General features: G+C 40.8%; 1 protein-coding gene across 3 annotated transcripts in view; it reads right to left on the bottom strand.

Annotated features, from left to right (window-relative positions):
* Window positions 1-15,988, bottom strand: part of MAPK6 (mitogen-activated protein kinase 6) — a 47,032-nt gene that overhangs the window by 6,542 nt on the left and 24,502 nt on the right. For all 3 annotated transcript variants that reach the window (XM_038009987.2, XM_008016588.3, XM_038009988.2), the window contains exons 2-4: window positions 12,572-13,757; window positions 9,585-9,729; window positions 773-937 (exon numbers count right to left, since the gene is read on the bottom strand). In XM_038009987.2, coding sequence (XP_037865915.1) covers window positions 773-937; window positions 9,585-9,729; window positions 12,572-13,126 — 865 coding nt within the window. In that variant the 5' untranslated portion in view covers window positions 13,127-13,757. The remainder of the gene's footprint in view (window positions 1-772; window positions 938-9,584; window positions 9,730-12,571; window positions 13,758-15,988) is intronic.

Below are 15,988 nucleotides of genomic sequence, written 5' to 3'. Positions count from 1 at the left end.
CAATAAACGACGACGACTCTGAGGTGGATCCAGGTTATGGCTGAGCAGAGCCACACCTGCAGAGGGTATGCAGACACCCACCCTGTTCCCCACTGCACCTCCCAATTCGAAATTGCTAGTTTGCATTTTAAAAGTGCTCCTTGGCCAGGTGTGGTGGCTTATACCTGTAACACTACCACTTTCAGAGGCTGAGGCGGAAGGGATGCTCGAGCTCAGGAGCTCAAGACCAGCCCGGGCAACACAGTGAAGACCCTGTCTCTATTTTTCAATAAAAAATAAAAATAAAGTGTTCCCACAGAGGACTTATTTAGTTATGAACAGGGATGTTGTGACAGTGGCTACAGGGTTACGAGAAAGGGAGCTAGCAATGGAATTTGTGAAGACAGACTCAAAGACTGGTGGAACTACTGAAAAGCCTGCAAAATCTGCTGAAATGAAACACAGCAGCTTTCTCTTTATCCAGGCATTTATGGGAGTTACAAGTATATATGAGGAAGAAATGCCATCATGATTTTGCCCCCAGTGCCTATATTCAAAATACTTGCTACTTGCTCTGGAAAGTGATTCAGAGGAACAAAAAAACAGATCGTAGCCTAAGCACCAGGACAAAAAAAAAAGGGAGATGAGAGTCGAAGTTTTAGGTACACCTTAAGTATAAAAAGACTATTTGGGAGAAAGCCCCATATCTAAGGATAAAAAGTTCCAGCTCCCTACACAGATTTCTACTTCACACACAGGCATGAATGTGAGGGCTACTCTCGTGTCACAATACCTTCTCGACTAATTCCTGGAAGCAGCTGAGTTAAAGGTTTGTGTGGCTCAGTCATGTCATTTCTAATGTAAACTGGAATTACGCTGAGAAGCTCCTGACGATCTTCCTCATGTACAACAGGAATAGATTCTAAAATCAGCTGCATCTGTTCAAGTTCATGTGCACCTGAGGTAAAAGAACAAAAAAAAAAACACACTAAATACAACAGACACATTGCTCAATGTTTACTTATTTCATAATAAACATAAATTATATTATAATGACCAGTGGGGGGAAGTTTGAATTGAATCATCAGGTTTCACTGCTTTGACTATCACCAATCTACTTATCTATTTCCATTTCTGCTCACTGATACATTTAGTTTTAGCTGCTTTGTTTCCATAGGGAACTGACTCTAAGTTTGGTCTCATATTAAGGTTATCACAGACTATGAGATTTAAGAGATCTAGATTCTCGTCTTAACTGTACCACTAATTGGCTATAACTTCAGAGACAACAGTTAACATCTCTAGGACTTAATTTCACCATCCATGAAATGAAGGGTTGGACTAGACTTTTAAAATGAGAAGTTTTATAGTTCTTTGTTAGGGGTCAGTATTTCTAGGCTGTTAGGCAATTGAAGAAATAAAGGGGGAAACTAGGCTAAATAGGTGACTTTTAAAAATTCCATTTGCTGTACTCCAGCATGGATGACAGAGTGAGACCCTGTCTCAAAAACAATAAAAATTCCACTTGCCTTTCCTTTAATGTCTATAAATGCATTGAACATTCAAAAATTTTGTTAGTTCCTACTATGAGCAGGACACTTGAGAATACAGTTGTGAAACAAAACAGACCAAGTCCCTGCCTAATGGATCTTATGGTGACATATGCTATAAAGAAAAAGAGAGTAAGCTAAGGGTGATAGGACTGTCAGGAAGAATAGGGCTGTTAATACTAAAAAAAAAAAAAAAAAAAAAGTGAAGAGTTGGAGACCAGCCTGGCCAACATGGTAAAACCCCATCTCTACTAAAAATACAAAAATTAGCCAGGCATGGCGCATGCCTATAGTCCCAGCTACTTGGGAGCCTGAAGCACAAGAACTGCTTGAACCCTGGAGGAGATTGCAGTAAGCCAAGATCATGTCACTGCACTGTAGCCTGGGCAACAGAATGAGACTTGGTTTTTGTTTTATTTTGAGACAAAGGCAAGCCTCACTAAGAAGTGGAAAATTAAAGAAGTGGGGAATACACCAAACATTCATATGGAAGAAAGAAAGGAGTTCTAGGAAGATGGAGAGAAGCCCAGAGGAGACAGGCAGGTTGGTATGTCCAAGAAACAACAATTAGATAAGCCTAACAAAAGTAGAGTAGCTTGGAGCACATAATGGGAGATGAAGTCAGAGTGGTACTAGAACAAAGGGTCAGCTTTACCCTGAGTTTGATGGAAAGCCATCATACAGTTTGAGCAGAGATACGACATGATCTACCTTATCTTTCAACAGGACCACTCTGGCTGTGATGTGGCAACTAAAGACAGCACATACTGAAGCAGGAAAGAGAAGGTCCTTCTAACAGGAGAGACATAATGGCTGACTGGACTTGGGGAGGGATAGTAAGAGTGATAATAACAAGCTGTTAAGAGTGTGGATATGGTTTGAAGAAAGAGCCCACAGATCTGTGCTAACAGACTAACAGAAGTGAAGGACAGTGACAAGATTTTTGTCTAAGCAACTGAAAAATGGAGGTACTGGTTTGCTAACATGAGGAAGATAGTAAAAACAAATTATGAGGAAGAAATATCAGAGGCCCAGTTCTGGGTAGGTTAAATTTTGTTATTAAACATTTGAGTGGAGATACTGAGTTAAGGAACCTGGAATTCAGACAAGAGGTCAGGGCAGAAGATATACATTCAGGAGTCATCATCAGATATAGATAATTCTTAAAGGAATGAAAAAGAATGAGATTACCCAGGGACTAAGTGAAACTAGAGAAGCAGGGAGCCCAAGGACTGAATCTGGGATACTTCCAACATGAGGTGAAAGAGAAGAACTGGCAAGGGTGACTGGAAAGAAGCCAGGGAAGAACTGAAGAGTGGCATGCCCAAAGACAGCTGAAAAAGCACCTGAAGAGGGGAAGATCAATTGTAACAAATGCTGGAGATGGTTCAAAATGAGGACTTAGAATTGATAAGGGATTTAGCATTATGGAGATCACTGGTGACCTCGATGAGAGTGGTTTTTGGTGGAGGACCAAGCCTGATTGGACAGGGTGAAAGACGGAATGTAAGCAGAGGAATTAACAGCAGCAAGGATGCATACATCTTTTGAGAAGTTTTACATTCAAAGAGTACAGCAGTATGTGGCAGTAGCTGAGGGACTGCGGGGTGAGGACAGAGATTCTCTTGTAAGACTGGAAAAATTTTATCAATGTTTGAATGAATACTGATAAAAACGATCCAGCAGAAGGAGTAAAGTGAAGATGCGAGGAATAGAAGTGCTAAGCAGGAAAGAGGGAAAATACCTACTGCCCAAGTAGAAGTGTTAACCTGGGACAGGAACACCTACAGAGAGACAATCTGGACACACAAGAGAAATGTACCAAAAAATAAGACTATAACACTTTCTATAGGCTAAAAATACAGATTTCCAATGAATGCTTGGTCCTTACCTTTTGTTGCTCTGTTCATTTGCAACTTATACCTAATAACCACTCAGATCTCCCTTCATGTTTTTATCTAATGGTTCACTGACAAAAATCAATGAAGCATCTGGCAACTAGAAAAAAACTACAACCTAGATCTTTCTAATCATTTCACAAACTATTCCTATTAAATGTAAAAACTATGCTACTTAGCCGGGCGCAGTGGCTCAAGCCTGTAATCCCAGCACTTTGGGAAGCCGAGACGGGCGGATCATGAGGTCAGGAGATCAAGACCATCCTGGCTAACACGGTGAAACCCCGTCTCTACTAAAAAAATACAAAAAAAACTAGCCGGGCGAGGTGGCGGGCGCCTGTAGTCCCAGCTGCTCGGGAAGCTGAGGCAGGAGAATGGCGTAAATCTGGGAGGCGGAGCTTGCAGTGAGCTGAGATCCGGCCACTGCACTCCAGCCTGGGCGGCAGAGCGAGACTTCGTCTCAAAAAAAAAAAGAAAACAACAACTATGCTACTTAAAGAGTTTTAAAACAAATCCAATTATTTTTATTCCTATAATGTCTGAATGTGCACTGAACGTTTAAAAACAAACATTTAAAAATACACAAATACAGCTGAGAGCAGTGGTTCACACCTGTAATCCCAGCACTTTGGAAGGCCGAGGCAGGTGGATCACCTGAGCAGGAGTTCAAGACCAGCCTGACCAATATGGTGAAATCCTGTCTCTACTAAAATTTCAAAACTTAGCTGGGCATGGGGGCGTGCACCTGTAGTCCCAGCTACTCGGGAGGCTGAGGCAGGAGAATTGCTTGAACCTGGGAGGAGGAGTTAGCTGAGCTCACATAAGCGCACTCCAGCCTAGTATGACAGAGCGAGACTCCCTCTCAAAAAAAAAAAAACACACAAACACAAAAAACCTTTGTATAATCCATGCAGCAGCAGTAGGCACTGACCTCATTTCTACGACTTGGAGCATGACCAAATGATTTTTCATTATATAGACTTAAATTTGGTTTTGTTCTGAGACAGTCTTGCTCTGTTGCTCAGGCTGGAGTAAGTGGCATGATCACAGCTCACTGTAGCCTTGACCTGCCAGGCTGAAGCAATCCTTCCACCTAAGCCCATTGAATAGCTGGGACCACATGTGTGTGCCAACATGCCCAGCTACATTTTTGTTTTTTTGTCGAGACAGGGTCTCACTATGTTGCCCAGGCTAGGTCTCGAACTCCTGGGCTCAAATGATCCTCTAGTCTCCGCCTCCAAAAGTGCTGGGATTACATGTATGAGCCACCATACCTGGCTTGTTTTTCTGACTTGTTACTGTGGTGGCTTTAAAATGTGTCCACCTGGCCAGGCACAGTGGGTCCTGCCTGTAATCCCAGCACTGTGGGGGGGCCAATGCAGGCAGATCACCTGAGGTCAGGAGTTTGAGACCAGCCAGGCCAAAAGGGTAAAAAAAGTTAGCTGGGTATGATGGCAGACACCTGTAATTCCAGCTACTTGAGAGGCTGAGGCAGGAGAGTCATTCGAACCCGGGAGGTGGAGGCTGCAGTGAGCTAAGATCGCACCATTGTACTCTAGCCTGGGCGACAAGAGCAAGATTCCATCTCGGAAAAAATAAAATAAAATAATTTTATATATACACATACACACACACACATATGTACATATGTATGTGTGTATCCACTTAATCCTTGGAGTGGATATCCTTGGAGTGTGTGTGTGTATCCACTTAATCCATTCGAGAAGGTAAAAAATGAAAAAACAGTCCAAAAATTCTTTTGATACTCCTCCCTTTAAAAGGTGGAACTGAACTCCGCTCCCATTGACCATGAAGTGTACTTAGTGATTCACTTCTAACACATAAAATAAAGCTAAAGTTGATAGTATGTAACTTTTGAGACTTGGTCACAAAAAGATATTTTACATGTGTGGTCAACTGATTTTTGATGAAAGAGTCAAGATAATTCAATGGGGAAAGAATCTTTTCAACAAATGGTGCCAGGACAAATGGACGTCCAATGTGTAAGAGTTAATCCCCCTTTTTCTTCCCACCCCCACTGAATACAGAGTCTTGCTCTGTTGTCCAGGCTGGAGTGCAGTGGCACGATCTTGGCTCACTGCAACCTCTGCCTCCCAGGTTCAAGCAATTCTCCTGCCTCAGCCTTCCGAGTAGCTGGGATTACAGGCGCGCACCACCACGCCCAGCTAATTTTTGTATTTTTAGTAGAGACAGGGTTTCACCACGTTGGCCAGGGTGTTCTCGAACTCCTGACCTCGGGTGATCCACTCTCCTCTGCATCCCAAAGTGCTAGGATTACAGGTGTAAGCCACCGCACCCAGCTGTAAAAGTTAATGCTATAAAACTCTCGGAAGACAACACAGGAGAAAACAACCACGACCTTGGGTCAGGCAATTATTCCTCAGATATGACACCAAAAGCAAAAGGGACAAAAGAAAAAGATAATTGGACTTCAGAATTAGAATCTTGTTTCGGGCCTGGCACAGTGGCTGATGCCTGTAATCCCAGCACTTTGGGAGGCCGAGGCGAGTGGATCATGAGGTCAGGAGTTCGAGACCAGCCTGACCAACACGGTGAAACCCCGTCTCTACTAAAAATACAAAAATCAGCTGGGCATGGTGGTGCGCGCCTTTGATGCCAGCTACTCAGGAGGCTGAGGGAGCAGAATCGCTTAAACCCAAGAGGGAGAGGCTGCAGTGAGCCAAGACTGTGCCACTGTACTACAGCCTGGGCGAGTACGCGAGACTCTGTCTCAAAAAAAAAAAAAAACAACTTGTTTCAAAAGACACTATCAAGAAAGGAAAGGAAACTGCAGAATAGAAGAAAAACATGTAAATCACAAAAGATTTGTATTCAGAATTATGTAAAGAATTCTTACAACTCAACAATAAAAAGACAACCCAATTTAAAAAATAGGCAATAGATCTGTACAGACATTCAACATCCATTAGTAGGGAAATGCAAATCAAAACCTCAATGAGGCCTGGTGCAATGGCTCCTGCCTGTAATCCCCGCACTTTGAGAGGTCAATGTGGGCAGATCACTTGAGGTTAGGAGTTCGGGACCAGCCTGGCCAACACTGTGAAACCCCATCTCTACTAAAAATACAAAAATTAGGTGGGCGTGGTGGCGCATGCCTTTGTAATCCCAGCTACTCGGAAGGCTGAGGCAGGAGAATTGCTTGAACCTGGGAGGCAGAGGTTGCCTAGACAACAAAGCAAGACTCCATCTCGAAAAAAGAAAAAACAAACCACAATGAGATACTACTTCATACCCGATAGGATGGCTATACTCAAAAAGATAAAATTTAACTCTCATGCATTGCTGGTGGGAATGTAAAATGGTACAGCTGTGCTGGGAAACTGTTCTTCAAAAAGTTAAACAGTTATCACACGACCCAGCAATTCCACTCCTAGGTATATATACCCAAGAGAGCTGAAAACATTTTCACACAAAAACTTGTACACAAATATTCACAACAGCATAATTCATAATGAAGAAGTGGAAACCCAAATGTCCATCAACTGAGGAATGGATAAATAGCATGTGGTATATTCATAGAGCAGAATACTATTTGCCCATAAAAAGGAAAAAAGTACTAATATATGCCACTACATGGGTAAACCTCCAAAATACTGCTGCATGAAAGAAGACTGTCCCAAAGTCCAAATGTTATCTGAAACAACCAGAGCAGGCAAATCCATAGAGACACAAAGTAGATTAGTGGATGCCAGGGGTTGGGGGAAAGAGGAAATGAGAAGTGACTGCTAATGATTTGCAGGATCTTTTAGGAGCCAAGACAGTGTTCCAAAATTAGATTGTGTTATTTACAGAGTGTATAACTCTGTAAATATACTAAAAAATATGGAACTGTATAATTTAAATAAATTGTATAGTATGTGAATTATATAACAATACAACTTTTTAAAATAAGATATACTGGCTATCTCCTTGCTGTCTTTTGGATCATTAGTTCTAGAGGAAGCCAGCCACCATATTATGAAGACACTCAAGCAGTCCTATGGAGATGCCCACATGGTGAGGAACCGAAGCCTCTTGGTAACTGTCATGTAAGTAAGCTATCTAGAAGTGGATCCTCCTGCCTTGGTCAAGCCTTCAGGTAACTGCTGCTCTTACCAACATCCTGACTGAGAAAACCTGAGCTAGAACCACCTAGCTAAACCACTCCCACATTCTGACACACAGAAACTGTAAAACGATAATAAATGTTTGTCATTTAAGCTACTAAGTTTTGGAGTAATTTGTAACACTGCAACAAACAATACAGAATTGTTTATATATGCCGGAAGGCACTTGATATCAGGAACAGAACCTCTAATCACAGTATTGTTCCTAAGCAAAAATCAATCCATTTAATAATTTAGTTTCCAGGAATCCCTCCGAATTTCAATTTAGAAAACTATCATACATCCTAGAATTTTTTTTTTTTTTGGAGACAGTCTCTGTTGCCCAGACTGGAATGCAATGGCTTAATCCCGGCTCACTGCAACCTCCACTTCCCAGGTTCAAGTGATTATCGTGCCTCAGCCTCCCCAGAAGCTGGGATTACAGGCGTGTGCCACCATGCCCGGCTAATTTCTGTATTTTTAGTAGAGACGGGGTTTCACCATGTTGGCCAGGCTGGTCTCGAACTCCTTACCTCAAGTAATCTGCCCGCCGCAGCCTCCCAAAGTGCTGGGATTACAGGCGTGAGCCACGGTGCCCAACCAGAAATTTTAGATAAATAGAAAAAAATTATAAAGGGCTGGCCGTTATATAAACTAAGAACTGGCATTAACATACTTAAAAGACATTTATGCATGCTGTCCTTTCTTTACCAGTGCTCTCCTATGTACACTAATCTTTCTTATGTAAATAGGTTCTGGCCTATTCCTTTCCTTCTGCTCTTAGCACAGTCTGGGGGTCGGGGGGAACAACTCTAAAAATGGTATGTATAGAGGACAGGGTGCGGTGGCTCACGCCTGTAATCCCAGCACTTTGGGAGGCCGAGGAGGGCGGATCACGAGGTCAGAAGACAGAGACCATCCTGGCTAACACGGTGAAACCTCGTCTCTACTAAAAATACAAAAAATTAGCCGGGCATGGTGGCGGGCGCCTGTAGTCCCAGCTACTTGGGAGGCTGAGGCAGGAGAATGGCGTGAACCTGGGAGGCGGAGCTTGCAGTGAACAAAGATCGCACCACTGCACTCCAGCCTGGGTGACAGAGCGAGATTCCATCTCAACAACAACAAAAAAGGGTATAGAGGGGGAAAAAGTAATCTCAAAACACAAAAAAAGGCCTTAATCACTATCACACCACTTCCCCAACTAGAAAATCTTCAGTACCCCTACTATTCCTTACTTTTCCATATGGAAAGTCCTCTTCCTACTTTCTAAATACTTTCTTATCTGACCCCATCTTAACTAGTCATAAATATGTTTATTATTATTTGACAACTTGCATGAATCTCAGATTCATGAATGTACCAGGATTCTACTTTTATTTATATGGGTACCCTTAAATAACACATTTTCTCCCTTCCCCGATTAAAATTCCTCACTATTATGACTCCATAATGCCTTCCATTCCAGCAATCACTGATGTATAGCTTCTTCAAGTTTATAGCTCTAGTCTATACTAAATAATTTTATCCAGATGTATGCTTTACTTTATGACACAGACATTTTTCATGGATTATGCATCTCTTCTCATCTTGACAAAGTCCTCTCTCACACACTTCTTTAGACTTCTAAATAGCACCAAACTTCACAAAAAATTACTTATTTGGTTGTTTATAGGGGGAGGAGACCAAGAAAAATTTGTTGGATTTTCAACAATGGCTTAAAATTTTCACCAGGAAGTGATGATACTGACAGAAGTATGCAACTCAAGTATCAACACAGATTACCAACAACTATTATGGGTCCACAAAATATAAAATTATATTTAAACACTAGAGTTCTGATAATTTATGAAGTGACCAATTTAGTGAATGTAAGTTTTCTCAATTTTCTGAATAAAAATGCCAATTTATCTGTTCATTTTTAGTATTCTAGATCACAACTAATTATTTTAAACCTTATATGAATCTTGCTTCAGAGATAAATGCAAAATTACTTCTCTTTGGGAAAATTTTTCCCCCCACAAAATACTAACCTGCAAAAAGGGTTTTACCAGTCAGCATTTCAGCAAAGATGCAGCCTGCAGCCCACATGTCAATGGCTTTAGTATAATTATTAGGAGAAAGTAAAAGACGTGGAGATCTGTACCATTTAGTAACCAATCCTTCAGAAAGATGACCCTACAAAAGAAACAAAAAACATTTTTTTTACTTTAGCTAAAAAACAGTACTTACAACTTGATTAAAGAATTCTTAATCTGCCGAGCGTGGTAGCTCATGCCTGTAATCCTAGCATTTTGGGAAACCGAGCCGGGCGGATCACCTGAGGTCGGGAGTTCGAGGCCAGTATGACCAACATGGAGAAACCCCGTCTCTACTAAAAATACAAAATTAGCCAGGTGTGCTGGTGCATGCCTGTAACCCCAGTTACTCAGGAGGCTGAGCCAGGAGAATCGCCTGAACCCGGGAGGCAGAGGTTGCGGTGAGCCGAGATGGCACCACTGCACTCCAGCCTGGGCAACAAGAGCGAAACTGTCTCAAAAAAAAACAAAAAACAAAAAACAACTTTAGTCTTTAACCCCAGCACTTCGGGGGGCCGAGGTGGGTGGATCGCTTGAGGCCAGGAGTTTGAGACCAGCCTGGGCAACATGCAAAAACCCCATCTCTACTAAAAATACAAAAATTAGCCTGGCATGGTAGCACACGCCTGTAGTCCCAGCTACTTGGGAGGCTGAGCTGGGAGGATCACTGAAGCGCAGGAGACAGAGGTTGGAGTGAGCCAAGAGCAAGACCCTGTTTAAAAAAAAAAAAAAAAAAATTATGTAAAACTCTAGTTATAGTGTTAACTCTAGGCCACACATTCAAAGTATTTTTCAGATGAGCTGGTTTACACTCAAAGTCTTGAGATAATCAAGGAGCAAGTATGCTTCAAGTCAGAACAGTAGGGAAGAGCACCAGAGGTGCTACTTACAAACCAATGTCAGCCTCCTTACTGACCTCTACTATAAATCCTATTAATAACCAATTTATTCAATTACTTTACAATTACAAAGCACCTTACAAAACCTTATACATATATTGCCTTATTTCATCCTCAAAACTACCCTGAGAGATTGTGATGGTAGATATTAACTCCATTTTATAGGTGTGATGACCGAGAGATTAAGGGATCTGTTTCAAGTCATATAGCTAGTTGGATGTAGAAATGGAGTCAATTTTAGACAGTATAAGTCTTAGTTCAGTGCTCTATCCACAATACTTCACTGTGGATACAGTAAATACATAAAAAGGACGTGGTCAGTGTAATAATCTCTTTTCTCTAGAAAAAAAAAGTGTCTGTGTTGCCCAGGTTGGTCTCAAACTCCTGGCCTCAAGTGATCCTTCTGCCTTGGCCTCCTAAAGCGTTGAGATTACAGGAAGAAGCCACCGCGCTCCCAGCCTAGAACTCATTTTCTACAAAGTTTTTTTTTTTGAGATGGAGTTTCACTCTTGTTGCCCAGGCTGCAGTGCAATGGCTGGAGTACAGTGCAGTAGCTGGAATTACAGGCATGTACCACCAGGCACAGCTAATTTTGTATTTTTAGTAGAGATGGGGTTTCACCATGTTGTCAGGCTGGTCTCAAACTCCCAACCTCAGGTGATCCGCCTGCCTCAGCCTCCCAAAGTGCTGAGATTACAGGTGTGAGCCACTGCACCTGGCCCAAGTAAAAATACTTTAATATGGGTTGGGCATGGTGGCGGGCACCTGTAATCCCAGCTACTTGGGAGGCTGAGGCAGGAGAATTGCTTGAACCCAGGAGGCGGAGGTTGCAATGAGCTGAGATCACACTATTGCACTCTAGCCTGGGCAACAAGAGCAAAACTTGGTCTCAAAAACAAAAACAAAAAAAACTTAATGTGAAACAACACATATGAAGATTTGTCTTAGGCATGTACTGTGAAAAGCAGGGCTCCCAGGGGTTCTTTACAGCCAAAGCAGCTCCACTTTTCTATTTTAAACATCATGGTCCCACATAAGATTTCATTTCAAAACTAAAAGACCAAGGTTCAGCTTGAAAAATACTCAATTCTGGTATGAAGGCCATTTGCTATCTAAGAGGAAGTTGCTGTGAATCTTTTTGGCTATACTTACTACCAATTGTTTATGGGAATTTAGATTTCAAGCTAAATTTAGTTTAAACAAAGCAGAACTGAATAGTACAGTCTCAAAGGGACAAAAGAAGACAAAAGTTTGGGTGTGCTGGCATGCACCTTTAGCATCAGCTATTCAGGAGGCTGAGGCCAGAGGATCACTTGAGCCCAGAAATTTGATCCCAGCCTGAGCAACACAGCAAGATCTTGTCTCTAAAAACTCAAAAAAAAAAAAAAAAAAAAAAAAAAGACAAAGCATGATGGTTCACACCTTTGTAATCCTAGCATTTTGGGAGGCTGAGGCAGGCAGATCACTGGAGGCTAGGAGTTCAAGACCACCCTGGCCAACATGGGGAGGCCCCGTCTCTACTAAAAATACAAACAAATTAGCTGGGCGTGATGGCACACACCTGTAATCCCAGCTATTTGGGAGGCTGAGGTACAAGAATCACTGAATCCAGGGGGTGAAGGTTGCAGTGAGCCAAGATGGCACCACTGCACTCCAGCCTTTACGACAGAGTGAAACTCTGTCTCAAAAACAAAAGACCTAAAAGTTGAAATAGTATCCCCTCTTACCACAATTCTGTCCCAAAGAAAGTATATTCCACTCTTAAATAACTAAGGGAGAATTTCATTTATAATAAATAACCATATACTTTAGAAATTCATTATAATAACCATATTTTTTTAGAAATTTGTATTTAATTATCCCACTCCACCTTCATTTCAAACAGAGAGACTGTGAAAGATAGATTTGTATCAGAAAAAAGGCACTATGTAAAGTTTAATAAGATTAAAAATTCTGCCACAATATACAAAGAAAATGCAGGTACCTATTCCTGATTAAGCATATCAGTTTAAAGGTCTGTCTCAGCTGGCTTTCTCTACATACCTTATGGGAATAATGAGGATCCATGATCCGTGCAAGACCAAAGTCACCTATCTTCAGCACCAAGTCTTCAGTATTAATGAAAAGATTAGCTGGTTTGAGATCTCTGTGCAGTACGTTTGCAGAGTGAATATACTTGAGCCCCCGTAGCAGCTGATACATGAACAGCCTGGCATGCTCTTCCAGTAAAGGGCCCTGCTCCAGCACATTAGCCAAGTCTGTCTCCATGTACTCCTGAACAATGTAAACACTGTTCAGTTCCGTAAGAGAGCCCACATCGTCTGTTAATTGGCTTCCACTAGGACCAAGAATTTCAAACACTTTCACAATGTTATCATGGTCAAGTCTTCTAATAATTTTGATTTCACGTAGAGCATGTTTGACACTCTGGGGATCAGTAAGGACAATTTTCTTGATGGCTACTCTTTTGTCACAGTCATTGTCTACAGCAGAAAAAACCAAGCCATTGCCTCCACAACCCAATGGTTTTAAGTCCATATACCTAGAACCCAGATCAAAACCATGAATGTTCATGAGACTTTCAAATTTCTCTGCCATTTTGAAACCCTTACTATTGCCTTTTCCTTTCGAATTGAACTTGTGTAAACAAGGAAGAAAACTGGCATCAAAAGGAAAGATCTTTCAAAAAGGGAGAAGAAAAATAATTATGCTTCCACAGCAAGATGGTTTCTTGATGTTCATTGCATATGCCAAACAGGCCTGTTGAGTTCCCCTTAGATTTAAAGCTCAAAAAGCTCTACTCATATTGAGAATTAAAAAGATTGCAGTACTCATAGTTCAAGAAAGGGGCAGCAACTCTGCAGACATTTAAAGAAAACAAGAAACTCAAACGGAATGAAATGACATACTGTGCACTCAGATTACCGTGCTAAACGATTTAACATTTAACAAAAATGTGAATAAATATGCACACAACAGGCTTCTATGAACATTCTCCTCACAGTGCAGATACATTCAGTGTTGGACTGGTCCTGAGCAGCATCATTCTAAGGTGCTGGTAAGCACTATTTCCGTTTTGCTTCTTTTCTTCCTTTGTTGCTATATATTTATTTCAACAGGAAGCTCTGGCGGCTGTTGGTTAACAGAAGATGTCTTTTGTTAGTGATCAGGTGGCTCCAGCTCACCACAATCACAATCAAAGCTACCGTCCATCTTACTCTGATACAACCTGGGGGGATGAGAAAAAGAAGAGAGTCACCACTGCAGGAAATACCCTTTTCTTCAAATGTGTAGTATGACACAAACTGAGCATTTAGCAATAAACTACTACTGGTACATTAAACTTAATGATGGTCATTAAGTGACAAATTACCCTTAATCAAAAATAGCTTACAAAAATGTTATGAGCAATTCACACACGTTGGCCCGGGCTCCAGATTTCACTACGCTAGATTCTTGGTAACACTTAGGCTCATTAGGTTGTACTATTTCTGAAATGCCAACAAGTATGGGAAAGTTCATAATATTTTTATAGAACTCGAGTTTTATGAGGGGTAAAACATTAGTAACATCTATCTAAAAGAATATATAAGAAGTCTGTAATATGTTAGTTTGTTAAAGAGCATGTTTATTTATTAACTATGCCTATCAATATCCAATGAACAAAAATCTAACAGCACAAATAAGTATGCAAATAATGCTCTTCAATTTATAAAAGTAAACTTGCACAATAATACCTATGAAAAGGTATTTAATGTGATAGGAAAAGATTACCTTAAAAGAACATTTCAGATTGAAAAAACATGCTTCTCTGTTAATGTCAAGTTTGAGGGGTGTGGAAAAACAAACTTACACACAATAGTGGTTAGAGTTTAAATTAGTACAAGAACTTCAGAGCAATTTGGCAGAAACATATAAATGAATAAATAAATAGCATACTCTATGACCTGGCCATTTTTCTTCACAGTAAACTCTCTAGAGAAATTCTCATTCTTTTTGGTAAAGAAAATTAGAAACAACCTAAACTTCATAAAACAGGAGAACAGATAAGTAGTTATATGCATGCAAAATAGTTTTTTTTGTAAGTACATATGTACATTGCAAAAGTTAAAAAAAAAAAAATGGAAAAAAAAAGAGACAAATACCAAATTCATAATGATTACTTGGAGGTTATTAAGGAAAGAGACCAGAATCATTTCTCTGCATTTTAATGTGTTATTTATTTTAAAATAACAAGCATGACAGATTACTAGATTCTTACAGAGCTGGGTGGTATGTATATAAAGGTTTGTTATATCAATCTCTGTTCACTTAAAATATTTCATACTTTAAAAAATATCCTCTAAAAGGGCAGGAAAAAATAGCCTCAACTCCAGTAGATGGTTCCCTAGCCAGCCTGAAAAAAAATAAATGCAACTTGGTTCTTTCAGTTTCTTAATGGCCTAATCCTTGAATCTGCAGAGTACTCAGAGTACCAGATATAAGGCATTATGGAAAATAAGGTGGTCAGAATTCCTAACAAATAAGACCAGACAATATTTGAGGCAGAAAGAATAAAGTCAACAATTTATTCATTTAATATATAAACATATATTGAGTAACTACTACATGCTAGGCAGGAGCAAACCTGATATAAGCAAAAGGATTCTGGCCCTCAGTAAACTCAACTCATTGTCCAACAGGAGAAAGACAGCTTTAATAAAAACTGATACTTACTATCCTTCAGTTCTTTTAATAAATGAGAATGGGTCTTGTATCTGCATAATATGAAGGACACTAATAGTAAAATAGCTTTCTTTTACTGTAACAGATGGCTTCTCCTCTGCAAGTTTTTCTCTGCTTCTCAGAAATCAGCCCCCCTAGCCCGCCAAAAAAAAAAAAAAAGTCCTAAAAATTCTGTAGCTTACCAGTCTATTTGTAACAAAACACTTAAAAAGTTTGTGAATAAACTTTTGAATTTAAAAAAATATTTCAAGGCCGGACACGGTGGTTCACACCTGTAATCCCAGCACTTTGGGAGGCCGAGGAGGGAGGATCATGAGGTCTGGAGTTCAAGACCAGCCTGGCCAATACGGTGAAACCCCATCTCTACTAAAAATACAAACAGTAGCCGGGCGTGGTGGCGCATGCCTGTAATCCCAGCTACTCCGGAGTAAGGCAGGATAACTGCTTAAACCAGGGAGGTGGAAGTTGCAGTGAGCCGAGATCACGCCATTGCACTCTAGCCTGGGCGACAGAGCGAGACTCTGCCCCCTGCTCCCCGCCAAAAAAGTCAAACACCTTAAGTCCAACATATCATTTGCCATTACCCAGCTGAGCCATTAGTCTTGTCTTTGGTCTTTAGCCACTGGATTTTCAATGCTGTTATGTGATCTAGCCCATGTGATTATGGAAATAAGTAATAAAAATACATTTTGGGGCCAGGCGCGGTGGCTCACGCCTGTAATCCCAGCACTTTGG

This window comes from Chlorocebus sabaeus, chromosome 26 (genome assembly GCF_047675955.1).
Source record: "Chlorocebus sabaeus isolate Y175 chromosome 26, mChlSab1.0.hap1, whole genome shotgun sequence".
Lineage (NCBI taxonomy): Eukaryota > Metazoa > Chordata > Mammalia > Primates > Cercopithecidae > Chlorocebus > Chlorocebus sabaeus.
The sequence above is the reverse complement of the archived record's forward strand: the minus strand, read 5'-3'. Positions and strand labels throughout refer to the sequence as shown.